This window comes from Xiphophorus maculatus, chromosome 19 (assembly GCF_002775205.1).
Source record: "Xiphophorus maculatus strain JP 163 A chromosome 19, X_maculatus-5.0-male, whole genome shotgun sequence".
NCBI lineage: Eukaryota > Metazoa > Chordata > Actinopteri > Cyprinodontiformes > Poeciliidae > Xiphophorus > Xiphophorus maculatus.
The window spans coordinates 21,421,712-21,444,236 of NC_036461.1; the positions used below are offsets into that span (position 1 = coordinate 21,421,712).

The following is a 22,525-nucleotide window of genomic DNA, read 5'->3' on the forward strand; positions in this document are numbered from 1 at the left end:
TCCTCTGAGACCTCTAAACACGCTCATCTCTGGGACACAGACCCAGAGATGAGGGTCTCATCCAGCCCTCACACCTGAGCGGTGTGACGGCTGGACACTCCCATCATGTTTACACTCACATATAACTGATTGAACAGAATCGCGGAACTTTCAAGAATCTGGAAATTGTTCCTGCGGATGAGTCGAACTCATTCTCTTCCTCATATCTTTTTATTTATTTTGACTTTCAAAACAAGAAAGCAGTGGCCATAGAATACATCCACAGATGAGCCTCCAATTAACTCAAACGTGTCAGTTAACCTATCAGAAGTTCATTGTCATCTGGCCTTCGATTTTGAAGACCTTAATAAATAAATCTTTGACAGATTCTCACATCACTCTGACATTTAGCAAATTGATATAATTTTGGTCGTTCAAACGGACCTAAAACAAGATTAGTTTAGTCTGTCTTCATTCCAGACAGTGAGAATTTTGTTTGGTGTGTGTGTGCGTGTGTGTGTGTGTGTGTGTGTGTGTGTGTGTGTCTGTTTATAGGTGTATGTAAACTTCTGGTTTCAACTGTACATATCAAGTCAACGGCCAATGAGGTTCCAGAAAAAACTGCCTAAAATTCAAGACTTGAGGACAAATTTCTTATTTGTTTTTTTTTTTCTTTTTTCAAAACTCATTGATGTTAAGTGTTGCACAATCCACGTGGAGGAAAAAAAAAGGTCAAAATGCATTATGAAGTTATTAAAAAACAATTCAGATTCAGGACAATGACGCTGTAGCGCCTGGAACAGGTCATGAGGCTCTTTATGGCGACCCAGACATGATGTCTGCTGCCTCAAACATCAATACAAATCACAAATTCTTCCATTTTACTACAAGTTTCTTTAAAAAAAAAAACAAACAAAACTGAACAACACAAAACAACAACTCCACTCTGAGGTGAAAGAGCAGATGAACTGTACCCACACTCTCCTGTACAGGCTATGCACCATTTTCCAGTTTTGTTATTTCCATTTTATGGCTGTGTGAAATAGGCTATCGATTTCACTTGCCCTATTTCAACTCTTTGGCCAGGATTGGATTTTTTTTTCCCACTCAGTTTTTTTTTTTTATTATTATTTATTTTTTTATTCTTATTATTTTAAAGGTGCTGGGCACCCCATCAACCCTCCTTCCCCCAAACCCCCACACCCAGCAGCCAAGGATCACACGGGCTGCCTCTCAGGTCGGAAAGCGCAAAAGAAGAAGCAGAAGAAGAAGCAGAAGAAGAAGCAGAAGAAGAAGAAGAGGGGGAGAATCGGAGAAAGAAACCGACGCGCCAGTGATTCAGTGATTCATCCGCAGTTTCCAGGCTGCGCGCAGGTGGAGGCGAAGAGGAGAGCAAACAGCCGCTCGGGACGGATCTGATGAAGCAGTCAGGGATGTTCAATAGGCGCAAGATTTGAAACAAAATATCATTTTTAAACCACATATATATATATATATATATATATATATTAATTTTTATATATATATAAAATTTCCAGCATCTCTATTGAGAATTTCGGAGCTACAATCGCCTTCCAGACAGGAAATAAAAGAAAAAACGAGCAAAAAAAAAAAAAAAAAAAAAAGTTTGACTCCTTTAAAGAAAAAGGAAAAAAAGAAAAGATGCTGCTCAGCTCCGCTGCTGTTTTTTCACGCACTGCTGTGGATTTCAGCGTCAGCGTAAGTGGCCAGTCATCACTTGAGAAATAGCTCCGATTCTTTCGCTCTTTAACTCCGGTGCCAATTACAGCAGAAGGAGGGGAGCCCTGCTTTTTTTAAAATTATTATTCCAATTATTCATTTTTTTTTTTTTTTTTTTTTATAAATATTGTTATTATTATTATCCTCATCGCGGCGCAACGCCTGTCTCCTTGGCCGGGATTTGCATCCATCTGAATTACTCCGTTATGGACTTCCTCGGACTGTACTTTCTTCATCTGGCTCTCATCGGTAAGTTGTGCGCGAAAGCGGCCGAACTTGTGCGGGATGAATGCGGGGAGCTGCGGGGGACGCTCGCTGCAGAGCGGCGGGCTGTCTGACCTGTTTTTCGGTCTCGTCTTCGCGCTCATTACGGAGCTTTTGGCGGCGTCCTTATATACCCGGGCGCATAAAGTTGGATGCAGGATTTCCCTGCAGAATCACTCGCCAGTGAAGGTATTTAACAGGGGGAAGAAAAACAGACAAACACAAAAATATATATATTCTGAACATAACCTGCTGGGTGTCCGACTGAAGCGCAGTTTGAGAGGCTTTATTTCCCCGCTAGGTTGCATTCAGGACACGATTCTCTGCGCGAATTAGGAGGAAAATTGCTTTTCTTTTTTCATTTTTGTGTTGGATTTTGACATGCAAGTGGAGATAAGTGTGTGTCAAAGTGTCGCTGTGTGTGTGTGTGTGTGTGTGCGCGCGCGCGCGCATGTATGTTGGAAAAGCGCGTGATGTGAGGTGTGCACCTGCCTCTGCAGGTGAGTTTGGTTTCCTGAGCAGAGCTGTGCGCAGCAGAGAGAGAGAGAGAGAGGGGAGAAAAGCGCTGCCGGAGCCAGGGGCGGCTCCAGAAAGTTTGAAAATGGGCGGTCTTGGTGGCGGGCCCCACTGACCGTTTTGGCAGTGGGGGAGTTGGAAAATTCATCTCAACTACAGGTGCATCTAAATAAAGCAGAATGTCATGAAAACGTTTGTTGTTGCTTCAGTAATCACAGATTTTTCTTTTCTTTTTGTTTATAAAGAAACCTACCATAACTATAAGTTGATCCCCTAAACATATGAAAATATATTAGAAAAGGTTTTTTTCCATTATGTAATCTTACATTTTTCTTTATTTGAAAATGTGAATATAACAATCAAAAAATGATCCAAAAAGTTACTTTTGGTACAAAAGTGCAGCAGCTGCTATATGCCTACACAATCACTAGGTGGACGGATGATTGAGGCCATCTGATCACTCTGAAAGCAGCAGGCTGCATATAGGAAGAACAAGGGAAAGTCAAGTGGAAGGAAGAAAATGTGGGAGAAAAGTCAAAAAGTTCAGCGAATAGCCTGGGCCGCCTCTGAGCCAGAGAAAACCTTAAGAAGAACTGGACGGTAGCCCAGTAAACAAAATTTATTTATTTATTTATTTTTTTGTCAAATTCAGTTAAAATTTTGTCCCTCGTTTGAAAATCAAGATCCCAAAATGTGAAGGAAAAGTGGAGAGGCACCAAATACGAGTTTCAGAGATCCAGACGGTAATGAGTCAAATCCCGTCCACCTCCACACCCTGACGGTGCCCTCTGCTGACCAGCTGGACCAACCATGGAGTCACTGAGCTTAGCCGCTGGGCACAGTGTCCCGACTGGGAATTACTGGACGTTTGTCAAGCAGGAGATGAGAGACACCTGAGCCAACAATGCAGATGAGCTGAAGTCCTCCATTAAGGAAACCAAGGCAACGAGCCGAGCCCCTCCGCCTAATGGATTCAAAAGGAACCCAAGCCAAGTTTGCAGGTGCATGTTCTACCCAGAACAGGGGCGTATTGTTTTTGTAAGGCGCATATTTTTGAGGTGAAGTTTTACGCTTTGGTCGTTTTATTTAAATATTCTAAATGTGTGAGAAACTGAACTCAGGGTTTCGATCAGCTGCGATAAAGATGATACTTTTATTAACGATTTGATGGAAAATGTATTTTTGTATAATATTCAACAATTATTATTGTAGGTGTTGCTGTAAGCAAGGGCCCAGGTGTCCTACAGTCAAACTAAAATGTGTTTTCCAGGCACATAGTGCCATGTTATAGCACTATGCTGTTTATATCAAATATGGCTTAAAAGAAACTTGACTTTGTAATTTGACGTCTTGAAATTGGGGCTCTGTCTCTTTAAGAAGCTCCTGCTCTTTCTGAAGCTCCGCCTTCAAGAAGTCATCACAACACGGCTCCTTTGTTATCCCTTTAACAATGTTTTCATGAGCGTTGCACTGGGAAGTGGCTCCTATAATGCGCCGTTGCGCTGTTCCAGCAGATGCGCTGTTTGCTAATTGCTGCTGGCTAGTCTGAAGGAGCTGAGTGGGGGAGAGCTGCTCTGTGAGGAGGAACCTCTGAAGCTTGAAAACTGCAGACCAGAGGAGCAGTTTCGTCCTCGAAGCTCCTCCTCTGGTCTAGGGTGGCTGGGTCCAACCAGGCGTTCTGCACAGATGAATGGTTGCCATGGGAAATTAAAGAGCTTCTCAAACATTCATGAAAGAATCAACGTAATGCTCCAGGTATGATTTTGATGAGGAAACATTATAACATGAAGTAAAGCTCAAAAAAAGTACATTTTACATAGCGCTGCCCCGTTAGCCGGAGAATGAATAAGCAAACGCCGCAACTCACCGACTTGTCCTCCCATGTCCTAATTTTACGTTCCTAAATAAAAGAGGTTGGGTATGAAAACATGAAGGCCAGCTCTGCCCCCCTCTAGCCGCCCCTCCCTCGGCTGGCGCCGCTGGCATCTGCACACACGCTCCATGTTTGTGTCCACACAAGAGGCTTTAGAGAACACACCACTGAAAGTTGTGTCCACAAGCAAATCAAACACCGAGTTCATTAGCAGTGACCACAGGCGAACACACACACACACACGCACGCACACACACACGCACACACACACACACACACACACACACACACGCCAGCACACCCCCGTAGACACGCGCACACACTTGTCGTTACACCTCACTCTGCCCTATTTCCGACGCCCGCGTTGTTCCCGGCTTGTCAAATTAATACGTGCTATGAGCTCTGATTTATTTCCCCACCCGACTTTCCCTGCTCCGAAATCTGCAAACGTTCTCCTCGGGAGAAATAAACCTTCCTGCAGAGCGGCGGCTTCTGCAGCCCGGATGTACAGATGGGTGATGGAGGGGTGGGGGTGGGAGTGCAGTGGGGGTTGGATTTGAAAGATTTATAGCCTAAACGATGACAGCTCTGCATCTCAGACTCCATTTCCCTCTGGCGCGGCTGTGATTTGATTTGAGCGTCGCTGTTAAGACAACACCAGGGTGCTCTGAAGAGATGCACCTTCCTGTACATGTAGGGAGGGGGGGAGGGGTCAAATGTGACCCTAACCACCCCCCATAATCCCAGTCCTCCCCCTCTTTCACATTGCATGTAAGACACAGTCCCCCCCATGCTCAGCTGTCAGTCAGAGCACAAGTGGAAGCAGTCACTTCCTGTCTCTTCTTTGCAGATTTTCTCACCTTGTCAGTGGGCTGGGGGGGGGGGGGGGGGGGTTGTGTGTTGAAAACGTCGAGGGCGTACCTGCCGGGGCGCCATGATCCCGTCCATCAGAGATCAAAGCACTTACAGGAAATCTTAGCCTGAAGGTTGGCAGAAGAAATGGTCAGACTGAGAGCAGAGATGTTCTGCAGATAGAGAGGCGCGGCTCCACAAGTCGGTGCGGTTAACCGAGCATTAAACGGCGCCCGCCGTAATGACCGTCCCGTCTAATGAATGTCTTTCTCCGGTGGTTCGTCGAGTTGATGTATGCGAGATCGGCGCGATGCAGCCGCGCGTCATTAGCTCGTACTGCTCGACTCTTACTGAGGGAATGCGTACGCGCATGTGCCTTCTTCGGATTTCATTTAGCATGTTTAGGCCTCGGCGAGCGTCCGCCCGCCGGCCGGCCCGCACGGCCCTCGCTGCGCCACATTCATTGCCGCAATTAGTTCTGCCGTTTCCTCTTTTTGTGACGCGTCGAGAGATTCGGGCCTTTAGCCGTTTTGGAAATGGCAGCGATGCGAGTGGATGATCGGAGGGGACGCATCAGGACTTGGCAGACTTTAGGGGCGGTGATGGAAGAAATGCGAGGATGAGGATGCATCTTTTCTTCTTCTGCATCAGGTGTGTGAGGGAGGGAATTGCAGAGAAAACGGTTGGAGTTACAGTGAGACCCAAAGTGTCAAGTCAAGTTTATTGGTGTAGCACATCAGCAACAAGGCAGATCAAAGCGATTTACCCCATAACAATGTCCAACAGGAAGTACCAGACAAGCAGTAAATGTTACATTTTGTCAAATGCCATCATCAATGTGATCAACATCAAATATGTTGATCAATGTTCACTTACTACTAATCAAAGGCAGCTGTAAACAGATGGGGTTTAGCTTTCATTTATAGGAATTCAGTGTTTTGGTTGTTTTGCAGTTTTCTGGAAGTTTGCTCTGGAAGCTGAAAGCTGCTTGTCCGTGTTTGGTTCCGGTTCTGGGTGATGCAGAGCAGAACCAGAACCAGAACCAGAATCTGAGCGGTCTGGAAGGTTGAAACAGCAGCAGCAGATCTCTTAACGTATTCGGGTGCGAAGGCGTTCAGTGTCATCAACGTCACAGTTTGAGATTTATGAAGCCGTTGATTTTTGTCGTGACACATTAAAATGGAGCAACTTGGAATTAGACGAGTATAAAAATGTTCAAAAAAGCGGCTTGTCAAAAGTTGACTCAAGGTTTGTAAGCATTTACATAATTACAAAGTAGAAAGTTTGAGACAATAGTCTTAAATAAATTGATCTGGGGAACACAACACCATAGTTTTTTCCATCTCCTCAGGCGGATTTATCCTTCCAAAATTTAGTGTTTTGGTGCTAAGCTGTTCAGTGATTTATAAACTAACAGAATAAGTTTAAAGTTTATTCTCTGAGCTGCAGGGAAGCAGTGGAAGGCTTTAACAACTGGATGCTCTATCTTCCTGGTTTTAGTAGGAACACCAGCAGCAGGTGTCACATTGTAGCCTCACATTTCACTGCATTTTATTGTCATTTACTGCGACAGATCAAAACAAAGCAGTGCATAGTTGAGAAGTGAAATGTAAAAGCAAAAATCTCAGAAACTTGTGCTTCTCTTTCCTCAGATAACGTTTAAAAAAATACAGGGTTATTTACAGTGAATAACTGTCAGTAATCAACAACATAAATCTGGCATTTATGGAAATAAAGACGTCTGTGGATGTTAGCTTAGCAGTTTCTGTCTTATTCATGTCTCCTGTTTCCATTACAAATACTCACTCACCCCTTAAGCAGAAATGGTTGAGAAAATATGTTAAACGCTATTATTTAACATTTGCCAAGAGAAATCTGCTAAAATCAGGAGCAAACCGAAAGTTAGCCACAAATCTCTGATCTTCAGTTTTACGTTTTTATTTTTATTTTTTATATTCATACATCTCGGTGTTTTGGCTGCGTAACTAAGTTTTCACAAATTCCATTCTGGCTTCATATTTATTGCATTAATACTTTGACGTCACTGGTGTTGTGTGGTTTTATTCACTTGAGGTTAAACTGAAATCATTTAAAAGCTCCATAAATGCCAGACCCTCTCGAATGTGAAACCCTGGAACTGACAGCGAGGAGACTCCTCCACCGGCAGCACTCCTCCGTCAACGATGCAGAACAGATATGCTCCTGGTTACTGCATTGTGGTAATCGTGCAAACAAAATCCAGCAGAAAGAGGAATTAGAGCATGTTTAATAAACGTCACTGGTTAAGTGATTCATGCCTCAGGAATAGCTCTCAGCGGTTTTTGTTGGTGAGTGGCATGAAATGAGATTAAACGTTTCTGATAGCGCAACATCCGAGAACATCTTCTGCCCGGGACTGCACAGTTTGAGCTCAGGTGATGGATCGGATTTACTCTGCGTGCCTCGTTTCGTCTCCGTGCCTCTGCAGTTTGATAAAAGTGAATTTCCAATAAAGCTCCTTTTTTTCTTTTGTTGTTCTTTTTTTTTTTTTTTTTTTTTTTACCAGTTTTTGTTATCAGGAACTATACCGCTGTCACTTTGAAGGAGTTGTCATTTTGCGCATATGCTCTGCAAAAAAATAAATAAATAAATTGTCTACTTGGCCAAAATGGCCTGTTTTGCATATTATGTTTTTCATTAAGTGGTTAAAAAAAAAAGAATTTCCGTCAGCCAAAACTGCTGTTTAGAGTCGATGCCAAGCAAAACTAAACGGCGTCCAACTCCAGGAACCTGCCAAGTGGTTGGAACATCCCAGAATATTATGTGTGCTATTAATAGCAAGAACCACTCTGAACAAAAAAAAAAAAAAAAGAAAAGCTAGAACGGCATTAAGCCCATGGTCAGGTGAACTTACAGTAATCTCAGCACCAAGACATCAGCATTTACAGTTAAAAGTTTAAAATTGTAAACTTAAGTCTTGTCATGGTTTGACATTAAACTGTCTTAGAATGTTGAAATTGTATTTTCTATAAAAAAAAAATCATTTGGGAAATAATTTCTTAATATTAATGAGTTGAAAATGCAATCAAATTCACTTGAATAGTTAATACCAAATTAAACTGAATAATCTATAAGTTCTGTAATAGGAACTGATTCAAACTGCATCAGTTTGCTTCATATTTAACCTTCTTTCTCTATTTATTTCTGTTTTTGCTTTATTTTGTCCTGCTTACATTTAGCCAATTGATTGGTGGCACAGAATGAGTCAAAGGTCAAAGTTCATTTACACTGTCTTCTCTCTGGCCTTAGTGCATCAAAAACCCATTTTATGCGATTAAATTAGTGAAGCATATGTTACAAAGCATTAACTCCTGTCACGTGTGAAGTATGTGTTGATATTGATGAACATGGTTTTGTATGTATTGGGCTGAAGGGAGTTCAATTTACTCTTCTGCTTCAGGAGGGAATTTGTTACTTTACCTATAATAATATTGTCTCATTTTTCTCCTCTGAATCTGAGGATCATCTGACCGTCTGGGTCTTCACTGCTCTGAAGATGTTGATGTTTTTTGAGATCCCCATTAGCATCAGCAGCCTGCTGCGTCTGCTGTTCTTCCTGGGGTCAGCTTACATGGAGGCTGCTTACATTTACAAAAAAAAAAAATCATGTTACAGATGAAGTTTAATGGCTCGGTTTTCGAGTCCTTCCCATATCGGCTCAACAGGGCCAAAAGGCCGGAGTCCACCCTGACGACTCTGATGGCTCAAATTAGCATCCCTTCTTCAATTGTAAATGTGGTCGTTGACCGTCAGGCCAGAAGGTAGGAATGTGAATAGTCCATGTTGGGGGTGGGTATCTATGATACCTGCAGGAGATCAGGTCTCCTGTAGGTAGTGCTCTTCAGTTTAGTTTTGAAGCATACATGAAGTGTTTTTGGAGAGATGTGACCTTTTGCAGCTGATCCATGATGTTGTGCTGCATTATCCAGGTCATTTTGCCAAATGTACATAGAGTTTGCAAAACAGAATCTGTTTCAAAAAATATGCAAAGGTTTTTCTAAAAGAAATTAGTAATGTTTCTCTTTGAAATAAAGCTAAGAGGGTATAACATGACAGTTTAGAAATAAACTAACCAAATTAATTGTGTTGATCCACCTCAAAAAAATCATGCAAAAAGTGTAAGCAAAAGAAATCTGGGAGACTTAGCACATGCAAATTTGCATGCAGCCTTTTGTGCTGTGGAGGATAAATAGGTGACTGCTTCACCTATTTAGTTCACAAGAACTAATGGCATTTATTTCAGTCATGATCTTGCGGGGGGTGACCAAGGTTCCATCACTATGTGACAGCTGGTCAGCAAACCTGGCAAACATGATTGACATGGCAGCACTGAATGCACATGTGCTTTATCAGGCATGCATTGGGGTGCAGGAGAGACGGGTGGACTTCCTGGTTGAGCTTGCAAAAGAGTTCGGTAACTCTCATGTGAGTGAGAAGAAGGCACACAAGGAGAAACTGCTTCGGCAACAACCTTCCACACCCAGCTCAGGCAAAAGGGCGAAGTGTCAGGTCAACCATCGATGCAGGATGCGTGTCCTGAGGCCGAAACATCATCAGTGACCCCTCACACCCCCACCATGGACTGTTCTCCCTGCTGCCCTCTGGAAAGAGGTTCTGCAGCATCCGGTGCAGGCCCACCTGGTTCCGAAACAGCTTTTTCCTACTTGCCATCAGACTGCTGAACTCTTAACTGGACTTTATATTTTATATTTAGATTTATATTCATATTTTATACTGTTGAAAATGACAACAAAGTCAGTCGAAGTCGAAGTCGAAGGCTAAGGAACAATTGTGCAACTGTGAGATGCGTTGAGGCCATTACCAGGGTACTGATAAGGTAATGGCCCTATTTACAGAACAAAAGCACCTGCTAGATAAAATCCTTCAGGCCAGTTGGACTATCGAAGCCGATATAGGTATACGTCAAAGTGGACTAACTCAAGCCATTCTAGTGTTATAGCTCCAGATGGGGAGATACTTTAGATTTCTTTTACATAAAAACAAAATAAACGTTCATTTAATGACCAGAAACATTAAAAAGGTTTCTGACTGTTGGCTTTTTGGAAGGAAAAACAGAAAATGTGCACATGTTTGGGGTCGTCTGTTTTCCATTTATTGGACAAATTAGATTATTGATCTTGTCTTGTGGCGAGGGGGCTGATCGAAATCATGGCCAGGGCCACACATGGCCCCCGGGCCACACTTTGCACACCTCTGTCTTTTACTATTGTACTCTCATATGTATAGCTCATGCATGTACAATAACATCTCTACTTTCATAAATACACAAATATGCATGTACAGCACACCTATTATTTTTATAGCGCATTATTAATTGCTTCATGAAACTGTAAGCACGACTTTCTTTAATGTCTTGTGTTAGTGCGTTTCATTCATGTGTCGCTCTGAACATCAGAGTGAAGCAGAGTCCAACTGCATGGTGTAAGAATGTCTCCAAGTGGTCAAGCTACTGAATTAATCAGAATTTAGGTCAAGCTGCCTTCAGGTGGAGCCACTTTAAGCACTCTGAATGGCTTTCGCTGATTAGGGAATTTTTGTTATCGCAGACAAAGCGTCCGCATAGAGTAAACTGGTGTATATGCAGGGATGTAAGATGACTTGGTCGTGATGTTTATACTGCAAAGATTTTCAACATTGTCAAAAATTGTGGCAGCCAGGCTTAACTGGGCAGAATATTGTGTACAGTATCATAGGTGATAACTTGGGCTCCGTTAGGTTCTGTGAGAAAATGATCACTTTGACACATAAGCAGTTTGGCTACATCATCTGGAATTGGAAAATGGATCTTTGTCATCCAGATTTCAGTCCAACCTCATACCTGTAGAAAATGAAAACTAAGCGGACCAAATGACATTCTTCTACACAGCGCACTTAAATCAGGGCTAAAATGGTTTGGCTAGCAAATTGGCCAAATAGAAATATAGCTAATTTTCAGCTCAGGAGATTTTTTTTGTTTCCCCTCTAAGATCTGAAGGGCTTCACATGGCAAGTTTAAGCAAAAAAAAAAAACAAAAAAAACAAACAAACTTCCAAATCACAGAAGCAGAGGATACTATATATTGACAGAAAATATCTGCTTGTTAAATCTTTTGCCTAATTGGTCTCCCAGAAACAATAAGTAAAGCCGTTATGCACATTCAAAAAAAGGGCGATCTGATTTGGCCTTGAAGCAAATCATTTTCAATCATTTCCCGGCATATTTTCATGTTGTACTTGGATGGAAAAGTACATGACAGCGTTTAATCAAAGCTGGGGGGGGGGGTTTGTGCAAGTTTCTCACTCAAAGAGTTTATTAAAGCAAAAGGAAATATAATGTAATTAAATGAAAACACTTTATCTACATCGCTCCAACCAGTGGTATTGAAGGGTTATAATTAGAGACGTTCCGACGCCTATTTTTCTTTTTAAAGCTCCAGAATAAAAAAATATTATAACAGCACTTAGTACGGCTTTTATAGCCTTTCTGACGTGAGTGGTCATTACTTATTTATATTAGGAGCAGAAGAGACCCTGTTTTAGAGCAGTTGCTCTACAACAGGGTTTTGATAGAGGCTGAGCCTACACTTAAAGCCGCAAAGGTACTGAATGAGTCGGCTCCTTGTTTACTCCACTTGGTAAACAAATATTTTTGTCCTAAAAGAGTCCAAAATGACATTTCTGATAAGGAACGAATGCGTTACATGAGGACTTCGCTCATGGGAGATGGAGACGGATTACCATTTACAATGAGGTGGAAGCTAAGGGTCAAAAGCTCACACGTGTTCGATGGCATGCTAAAATCACAGTGCCACCCAGTGGCCTGGCATGACAACTACAGCTGACATCTGAAAATACCTAGACAGCGGTCTTGTGTAAATATATACAAAGGCTTTGTGACAAGACTGCTTACATTTATCATGGCAGGACTGTTTTAATGTAGATTTTTTTTTCTCAGTGGACTTTTCTGCCAGTTTCTGTGACTAGAGGCAGTTGAGGCTACGGGTAACTAGCTGCTAATATATTCTTGCTAGCTAGCTAGGTCGCTTTTTCCTCCATCCTGAGTAAGTCCAAATTTATTGGCAGCAGGCTGGACATCGCTCTTTCTCGCCACTGGCTCACTTCTATTGCCAATCCATACAAGGTTAAGGCTGTAGAGAGACACTTTCTTAAGTCTTAAATTTTATTCAGAGCGACATAAGAGAAGGCTTAAAACGTCCTAAATTTGACTTGCTGAAACCTGCAGATACGGAGCTGAAAGAACAGTAGACACGTCTTGACGTCATCGAAAACAAATACATCACTAGCTGCACTTTTCCATTAATCATAATTGCGCAACTTGACATTTGGAAAATACATTTACTCAATGGAAACAGGACAATTTTGGAAAAATTAAATTTTTCAATATAAAGTTTGGCGCTGGTATGAGGTGGTTTATTTGGCCTAAATTTTTTTCCGCAAAACTGCAATGGAAACACTTTTATACGAGTCACATGACCAACAACCAAATGTTGGCGCAAACCACGAAGAAGAAAACAGGAAGCAGTCTGAGAATGACGGCGTGGCGCGTTTTTAATGACTTATGTGAACAAACCTAGTCACATATGATTTTAATTGCGTTTCTTATTCAATAGCAACATCACAATTGAGAAATTGTTCTTTTTTGTTATTAGCAGAACATTGACAAAGTCTTGTGTACATCTGTAATGGAAACGCAGCTACTGAAAATGGCTAACGTACAGACTCTGCTTACCTTAGAAACTAGCCAGCTAGATTAGCGTCGCCAGGACAACCTGGCATTGCATAGAACTGCTGCGTTTACCAACAGGAGGGAAAGATTAGACCTTGGTCACCGACTGATGTCTCTGTGCATTTCCAGTTATAAATAATGCAGCCTTAATTATGTTTAAATGCGGACAGCTTCAAACTGTGAAAGCCATTTTACATTGGGCAGGTAATGGGGAAAGTGAGAGAAAATCCTCAGACCACAAAGTTTAGCCCCACAGCTAATTAACTCTCGCACACCGTCGGCCAGCTTAACCCGCTCTCCCTCTCGCGTTCAGGCGAGCCGAGTGGCCTGCAGCACAGCCGAACCCGCTCCTTCTGCTGCCGTCAGCAGTTATTTAGCCTAATCACCAGGCGTTACACGAAAAGGCATAATTTCGCTTCTTGCACATTTGGTAACCTTGAATTTTGACAGGTAATATTAGGGGCTTTCGCAAGCGTGCACTTTATGCATGTATTCGAGCAAATAAGACGCCTCCTTCACACTCCCTCGGAAAATGTTTAATTCATGCTCATCCCTCTCTTACATCAGCTCCCCAGTAGCAGGTGCGGCATCGCATTGCTTCGTGATACTTACCCCCGCGCCTTTGCGCTCTTCAGACAGAGCGAATATTGTCAGAGAATTAGAGGAGCAAACATGGAAGAGAGGGGAGGGGTGGGTGCAGAGAAGCTGTGTGACAGTTTGAGGTGCTTTTCTTTTTCGATGCGACACTGAAGGCGTCATGGGCTTCAAAGTTGGAGGAGATGTATATCCTCTGCAGAGTGGCACACCCCGACTCGACTGCTCTTTGGATCACGCTTGTGTCGGCTTAATTTTAAGCCTGAAATTTACTGTCAGCCCTTTTAGAATCCACTTTAGTGTTTGTGATTGTTGTCGGTGTGGGAAATATATGTTGCTCCTAAAAAAAAGGAGATAATAGGATATTTGTCACGAGTCTGCTCCCTGGATCTTCACTTTACCTGATAGATTTGCTCCACTGAATCTACAGCGCGGGTCAAAAGTTTACATACGGCATGGTGAAGAAGGTAATGTTAATACTCTGAAGTGTAATTTAAACCAGTCTCTTACTAGAATTGAGTGATAATATAGTATACAACTTTAGAAAGTTTTAACACTGGTGGAAAAAAATTGGTTTTAATGTTAATTTTCATTTCTCAAAATTCAACATACAGGCTAAAAAAAATGTACCTACACACCTCAGATTTCGATGAATGCCATGTTTGCATATTTGACCAGTTTTCCTGTGAGAACTGGGAGAGTTATTCCAAACTGGCTACTTTTCTGACACAAACCCAGTTCAGGTTTTGTCTTTATCGGGTAAATGTTGGTGTTTGTTCTGGAAGTCTTTTCACATTTAAACACCCAGCTGCAAGCTAAAGTTTCAGTCGTCTGACTCCAAATTGCCAGGAAAGTGGTCAGGGTGGTTCTGGTCCGATACCAAACAAGAGAACCGAAGGACTTCCCTGGTGTGAATACACAAGAAAGTAAGTTTTGTAGTGTGCAGACCCAGAAATAAGGCAGTGACTCTGAAACCAACAGCTTTAAGCAATACTGGACTGTACAGCTGCCCAAAGCCAAATGGCAAGATAAAACCTTTCACCTTCATCACTAATCAATACCTAACTGGTTGATAGTTGGTGACAACAGTATATCAGATGGACAATGATCCCTTACATACGTACAACTTGGTGTTTAGAGTTTAAAGCACGTTTTTAAAGGATAAAATTACATTTCTGGAACGTATCCAACCTTTCCTGGCCATTGTCAAGAGAACCCTGACATTGATTTCCTGTTTTAGAATTGTAGTCCGCATGTAGGAAATGAGCGAAGCAATTCAGTCCATTTTTCAAATACAGAGCAAGTGAAGTCGGGCCAAGAGAAATGTTTAATACTTCTTATGTCGGTGCTTGGCACTTCTCTCTTCGCAGTAGGGGTTGGTTGTTTTAAAGCACACGAAATTATCTGTATGCTTTCATAACGTAGCTTCCTTCAGGGACGAGCTGGCATACTCCAAAAGTCTCAGCTAAACGTTAGCGATTGAGTAAAATCAGATACAATCATTTAAAATGTCAAGAGATCCCACGACTCAAACAAATAATCGTTTCTCACTAGCCAACAGTCCAGACGCTCTGTACGAAGCCAAGAGTGGAACAAGACACTGGTTATTACCAAGCTAGACCCAACCTGTTGAAAACTGCTTGAAAGGAGAGTTTCACCGTTTCTGATTGGAAGAGTTGTCAAACATTCATAGAATCATACCATGTTCTTGCTTTTTTCCAAATAGGAGTCAGATGCATGAATATATTTGGGTGTGTATGTAAAGTTTTGACCCTATTTGTATCACAGACCATTCGCAAAAAATTTTAATTCATTAATCGAATTCTTGTATTTTTAGGTGTACCATCATTCCAACCTGTAAACAGGTCAAAATGAATTATTAAAAGCCTAATATTAATATCACATTATAACAATGTCAGACAGGGATTGTATTTGTTCCTTTATATTCATTTCATCTGTCAACTGTCTGCTCCCTAAGACAATGCTTAGAACAAACAGGGTGACGTTGAAGCCATCACCACTCAGATAAGTGAAGCACAAATTTCAACTGCTTCTGGTGAATTTCATTGGCGTTTGGTTGACATTTATAGCCGGCTGTACTGCTGCTTTTGCCCACTGCCAGGACAAGTAACAGTGTATGCAAAAAAAAAAAAAGAAAGAAAGAAAGAAAGAGCAGAAGGGTGTAATTACAGGCCATTGGCAGTGAAGAAAAGAATAAAATTGAGGCTCTAAGATGGAGATAAACATGCCCTGTGACAGAGGGAAGCAAACTAATGCTGGCAGGGAGGATTTTGTGGAGAGGGGGAGGACTAAAATGACAGTGCTCCTTATTATGTTAAAACCCAGTCATTTTCACCGGCTTTTGTTGAGGGACGATTATGCCACAGAGACAATTACCCTACCCTTGCCACGCTGAAAGGATATGGCATTTACCGCCACTGTATTCCATCGCAAGACATTTAACTTTGTAATAATAAAAAAAAAAGGCTGCAAAATGGTCCGGGCCTGATTGTGAGAGAGCCTAAAAGGCTTGCAATTAATCAGAGAAAGAAAAAGTTTTGTGAGTGGCAGGGATGGTTGTGTCAAGTTGACTTGACAAAGGGAGCGAGAGGCGGTGATGAAACGAGCCGGGAGAAACTTCAAGACCCTTCATCGAGTACCGCGGCTGCTTGAAGCCACAAGTGTGTCTGCCGTGGAGAATAAGGGACTTTCAGGGGACCTTCGGCATCTTGTCGCGACTGCTGCAAGCCATTACTCAGGCCCATACATTAAAGGCTCTTATTATTCCACCATTTTGTTGAGAGTGGTGCTCTACATCATTTGACATGATCCTGTGCATTAATCACACATGGCTCCTGTGCCGGTCTGAGTAACGAAGATTATTTCTTTCTCACTTAGTATCTATTTGAAGCCATATTAAACTCTAAACCACCTTAGGACTTATGCTGGGTATTGATTAAGGGTGTAACAGTAGATATGTCATGGTTCAGTGGGGCCTCATAAACTGAAACACAAAAACACCTTTGTTTCCAAGGAGACGCTAAAGTATGCAACAAACTGTATATTACAGAATCCGTAGCTTGCTTAGAACATTCCAGTCCAGCTTTGACTGATTTATTGCAGTTTTCTATGGTTGTCTTTGTGTGCATTCACCCCAGCCGGTTACCTTGTGGCCGCCTGCCACTTCAGAGGTCCTTAACAAATGTTGGTTCTCAGTCTATTTAAGGTTCGCAGGCTTTTATATTCACGCAAATTTCACGATAACGTAGTTCTTTGTGACGAAATAAAATACATTCATTTTATACAAAACTTTAAATTATTTCAGTCACGCTTACACAAAGTCTGATGCAGACCACAAAAACTGCGGTTCGCCTACAAAACCTCTGTGTTTCTTTGAGTCCAGTGAACTCTGGTGCGGTTCAAATGCATTGTGTGGACTCACGCAGACCGGAGACCGCTCTAAAAGCTGACTATTGCGCAGGGCATTCTGGGTAAATAGGACCAAAACAAACAAGAGAGTGTAGTGCTATAGCAGGAGAAATGGCTCGTGGTCGTTTACCAAAGACAAAACGGAAATCCTACAACCGCTGAAGTCTGATGCTACTCCATTTTTGTTTACATTTGGTGAAGAAAGAAGTTGTGCTCAGTGTCTTCTTCAAAAGCCTTTGTGGCGTTTCCTTCAGTGGTTCTATGTGCAGCGCCACCACAGGTGAGGAGGTGAACAAGTCTCTTCAATTAGTTTGGACCGTTGGACACAAAGCAGTGGGAAAGTGAAATGCACCGAATGAAAATAGAGCAAATGTTGCAATTTCTGTCCCCAATACACTATTAGTCCAGACCTGGGCATTTTTTAGTCCACCAGTCACATTTTATGTGCTGACCATCTTTGACTAGCCCACATAGGTTTGTAGTAAAAGGGTAACTCCCCTTACTTTGCAATATATTGACGCATAATGCAGAGTTCTTTAGCACAGTGTGGACTAATGAATGTTTCTTTGCTGAAATCATCAGCAAAGCGGGGTTAGTGTGGTGAACATGAAGCGGTAGCTAAACTGCGAAAGCAACAGGATTTTATTTTACAAAGCCCCACTCTTCCAGGCACGCAGCAGCCAGGACTAGTCTTGTAATTACGCATTAAATTACTAGATGTAGTAACCCATTCTCAGATGTGGAGCTTATCAGAGACTGTTTGGTCTTGTCTCCAGTGCTAAAATGACACTTTGTTCCAAGGCAAGTTTGTCTTGTCTTCTTTTTGTAAGAATCGAGCAAAGTTTAGCGAGAGGAAAGACAAGGACATCCCAGAGCTCTCGGGTGCAGGGCGGATAGCAGACATGGCCTTTCCTGTCGAGGCGACTGCACTAATGAATGAATTAAATGCTGAGCTGGCAGGAAAGGGCCTCTTTGCACCCGACATATACAGCCTGATGATGGCCTTCATGAGAAAGTTAAAGCTTCTTTCAAGTCAATTAGAGGGCAAAATTCTCACTCATGCCAACACAGCAGGAAGTCACACTATTAGATATGTTTGCCTCACTGTTGGTTATCAGTGTGAATTACTGCTGCCGTGCTACGTGAAGTCGATGAAACGTTGCCAAAACTGAGATCTCTAAACATTTGTGAATTAAATACAATCTGTAAAGACTACATCTCTATAGCCAGCTAGCTAGGATAGATAGATAAAGGCACTGATTTTGATGAATTAATTATATGGATTTTAACACGATTAATTTTTTCAGCTGGAACCTTTGTATTTGCACGTTTCTGGTACGCCCGTAAATCTGAGGCACGTCCTGACACAGACAACAGCGACGGACGCCAAAGCCGCTCCTCTCGGCCTGCTGGTTGTTAATATTTGCTGAGACTATTGTTGTGTTCAAGTTGTGCTAAAAGGAGCTAGCCTGTCAGCCAACCTATTCAAACCTGAAGTAGCATCTCAAAGCTAATGCTAACGTCAGCGTCCACGGTACACATTTGTGAAGCAGTGTTCTTTTTTTAAAGACGCTCCACGGACAACCAGAACTTCCTCAAACACTTGAGAGCTGAATGGGTTCAAATGAGCCTGACCCAATAAGCAATAAATCAATTTATTGCATGATAACTTAAAATGACCTGCATACTTTCCATTGTGATTGATCATTTTTGAAGGCCAGTTTTGTTTACAGAGAGATCACAACCCAGTCTATTCATTGTTTCTGCTGTGTGTGGTTTTCATTTTCGTTTTAGTTATTGTTTTTTAACGTGTCTGGTTTTATTTTCTTGTTTTGTAATTGTGTGTCAAAAGCTCTCAACATTTTATTGAGAGCTTGAGAGAGCAAACTTGCATTATTATGCTGTTGTCAATATATTACTTGAAAACAATCTCAAAACAACAATATAGTCATTCATCGCAATTATTTTAGCAACAACTTATCATCCAGGAAAATTTATCGTGGCAAGCCTCGGTGTAATAGCACTTCACACCAATCTGATGAGTCAATAACAGATTAAAAACAAAAAATATTGTTGTTGCTGAGCTGATATATCCATCTATTCAAAAATGTAGTGACAGAAAAGGGGTTTTTCAATTGAAAATGTTGCTTATTTTGCAAATAATTGCAATTAATTGATTACGGCTGCCACAATTAGCTAAAAAACATTTTAATCAAGTACAACCACCTGTCTATCTTCCGTGTTTTTGAGACTGAAGTTGCCAGCCTGGGATTTGAGATTTTATAGTAAAAGGAAAACACTAGAGGGAATCTACTGAAGATAAGCTATAAATCAGAATTCAAAAATACCATATCATAGAACACTGGGACCCATTTGGGTCAGGTCATTTTAAAGGACTAGTTCTTCCACTTGTCTAATTTTTCCCTATGAACTCCCAGAAAATGAGAACAGAGCGTACCGTCTGGAGCTGGGCTCAGAAGCGAGACGACATGCCTCCTTTTCGCAGGAGCCCTGGAACAGGGCAGCTAATTGGGCTCTAATCAGTCGCCGCGGCTCCTCGAGAGGTGCCGTTCCGCTCAGTCTGTTAGGATAGAAATAGAAGAGAGTGGTGTGAAATCAAGAATCAGGAATGGGGTTCAGGGCCAGGCTGTCAGCTGACTGGAGCAACGGGAGGCAGAGGAAGCCTGGGGATGTGTACGAGCGGGCCAAAGCGCCGCGGGCGATCCGTCCAGACGCTCTCAGATATGCGCCAAGTAGCATTTACATGAGCTAATGAAAGATTTCTCAGCTCAGTGCTTTTAAACTGTTTCCACTTTGTATTCTGTTGTGGCTACGTTTTTTTTGTTTTGTTTTTTTTTTTACTTTTGCTTTTTGTTAACATGTCACCCATAAACAGCAAGGAACAAGCTAAAAAGGAGCCGGCTAGAAAGTGTCTGTCGAACATTTTCCTGCTTACTTTACGAGAACATATGATTCCATATCTGCTGAATCTACTTGGATACATCGTGTTGTGGAGTTTTTCCATTTAAAATGCATGTCGTATTTAGTGCCACAGGTGGTTATGCGTTCTCTGTGACCCCTGTTTGTTCTCAACCATATCATTACATCTTGTGAATAACAGCGTTTCCCTAACATGCGGGGCATTCGGAGCTATACACTCGAGTGGGAGGACGTGTTTCAGAGAAAGCGGGGTTTTATGCATCATCTGTGGGTTGTTTCTCCGTATACCTACAATTGAAAGCATGGCTGCAGTAAAGGTCATTGTCTCGGAGAGGTTTGTGGAAATGAAAACCCGGGAGTGAAGTTTGTGGCGCTTAAGGTTGACGACGCGGTTTTTTTCTGTGTCCGCACTTTAGCCTCAAAGCGGAGGATGCAAACATCGTCATTGTAGTCGTTTACTCCTGACTGAAAAATGTTGATACACCTGTGAAAATGCTGAAAAAATTAAACAGGCCACATATATTTAAAAAAAAACAAACAATCATATAGAGCAGGGTTTCCCAATTCCGGTCCTCAGGCCTCCCTGCTCTGCATGTTTTAGATGTGCCTCTATTCCAGAGCAGCTGATTCAAATGATTGCATGACCATCAAGTGCTGCAGAAACCTGTTGATCACCCATGTATTCAATCCAGGTGTGTAGCAGAAGGGAAACACCTAAAACATGCAGGGCAGGGAGGCCTGAGGACCGGAATTGGGAAACGCCGATATAGAGGCATAAAAATTTATAGGGTGAAGAGTAAACTGTTTGCTAGTGATTAGGTATGAGGAACAAAAAAAAATTGCTCAACCCCTTAAACAGAAGTATAATTACTGAAATAACTACGTGATGAAATGTTTTCTCTCACTGTATAGAGCAGGCTGACAGCTTCTACAATTTTTTTTCCTTCCTTGCAGGAAAAACAATCTTGGTTGTTTGGAAAGTTGCAGTATGGAAACTAAAGGAGCTCTCTTTAGGTGGCACTCTTTTTTTTTTCCTTTTTTTTCTCCGAAGAGTTTTTGCGGCACTAGTGGCTCGTATTTTTTCGACAGTAGGCAGACAGGAAGGAGGGTGAGGAGAGGGGGAAAGACATGCGGCAAAGGTCGTCGGGACCGGGAGTCGAACCCGCGACGTCCGCGTCGAGGACTAAGGCCTCCAAACGTGGGGCGTGCTAACCCCCTGCGCCACCGCGGCACGCCCCAAGGTGGCGCTCTTTTAACGCTAGAGTTAGCAAACAGCAAACTGCTAACAGCAGAAAATCTGATCATCTCATTAGATAATCTTCTGTAGTGGCAGAAAACTATTATGTCTTAAAAACAACATAATATGTAGGAGAAAACATTATTTGGCCGAACAGGCAGCGAGATCGTTTGACGGAATCAGCCGGCGTCCCCCTCAAAGATAACCTCACGTATTGACACCGACGTTGCTCATGTTTGATCCAAGCCACATGTTGAACCGCAAATCATCGTTTCATAATCGACAGGGGCGAATTCATGATCGCAAGAGATTCGTCAGGTGCCACGCACTGAAACGCAGCTTCCTGGAATAATGTTTGTCCAGCAGGATGGACTTTCAGTGTACTTTAATCCAAAAAGGATCCGAGAACAGTAAGAGTGGTAACACTATGGGAAAAAGAAAACTTACAAACTCAATGCTATATACAATAAAAAAATATATATATTTGTGGGTGGAATAAAACGTCATGGGACAGTTTTGTGTTGATTGGACACTACAGAGAGAAAAACATGTATAAAGATTCACAATGAATCCTGGCTAGTTTTTTAAATTGTATTGTTATACAGTTCTCGATAAAATTAAGAGACCACATAAAATGATCAGTTTCTCTGATTTTACTCTTTATAGGTACATGTTTGAGTCAGAAAATGTAGTATTTATTTGCAGAAAGTGAGAAATTGTCAAAATCAGACCTCAAATAGTGCAAAGAAAACCAGTTCATATTCGTTTAGATACAACAATACTAATGTTTTAACTCAGGAAGAGTTCAGAAATCAATATTTGGTGGAACAATCAGGAGGTTCTCAATGGGGTTCAGTGCTCTGGGCTTTTCATTTTATCCAGAGCTGTACATTAAAATTACATACCTCAGTGTCATATAACATCATGTCCAGTATTAACGCGTCAAGCTGCGTTAAAACGTAAGTTTAAATCCAATATAATAATCATCGGTTTAGAGTTTTGATTGTGAACTGGAAGGGACAGAAAGTAAACTGCAGATTTGATTTATGGAAAGTCAACAGTTAAATAGTGAGATGAAAGAAAAGAAAAAACTAAAAATCTCGACTCCCGCAGCTAAAAAGTGGCAATGCTTAATCCCAACGTCAACATGTGACAGAACTAAAGAAGTTTGATAACATGTGCAATGTAAGCATTACCGTACATAACACTCTGCGCTCAGTGTCTTCTTCAAAAGCTTTTGTGGCGTTTCCTTCAGTGGTTCTTGATGCAGCGCCACCACAGGTGAGGAAGTGAACAAGTCTCTTCAATTAGTTTG

At 41.9% G+C, this 22,525-nt stretch overlaps 1 protein-coding gene across 1 annotated transcript in view; it reads left to right on the top strand.

Annotated features, from left to right (window-relative positions):
* Nucleotides 1-1,165: 1,165 nt before the first annotated feature.
* Nucleotides 1,166-22,525, top strand: part of gfra4 (GDNF family receptor alpha 4) — a 179,742-nt gene continuing 158,382 nt past the window's right edge. Inside the window, exon 1 of the mRNA XM_023352347.1 lies at nucleotides 1,166-1,968. Within this exon, the coding sequence (XP_023208115.1) occupies nucleotides 1,926-1,968 (43 nt within the window). The 5' untranslated portion in view covers nucleotides 1,166-1,925. The remainder of the gene's footprint in view (nucleotides 1,969-22,525) is intronic.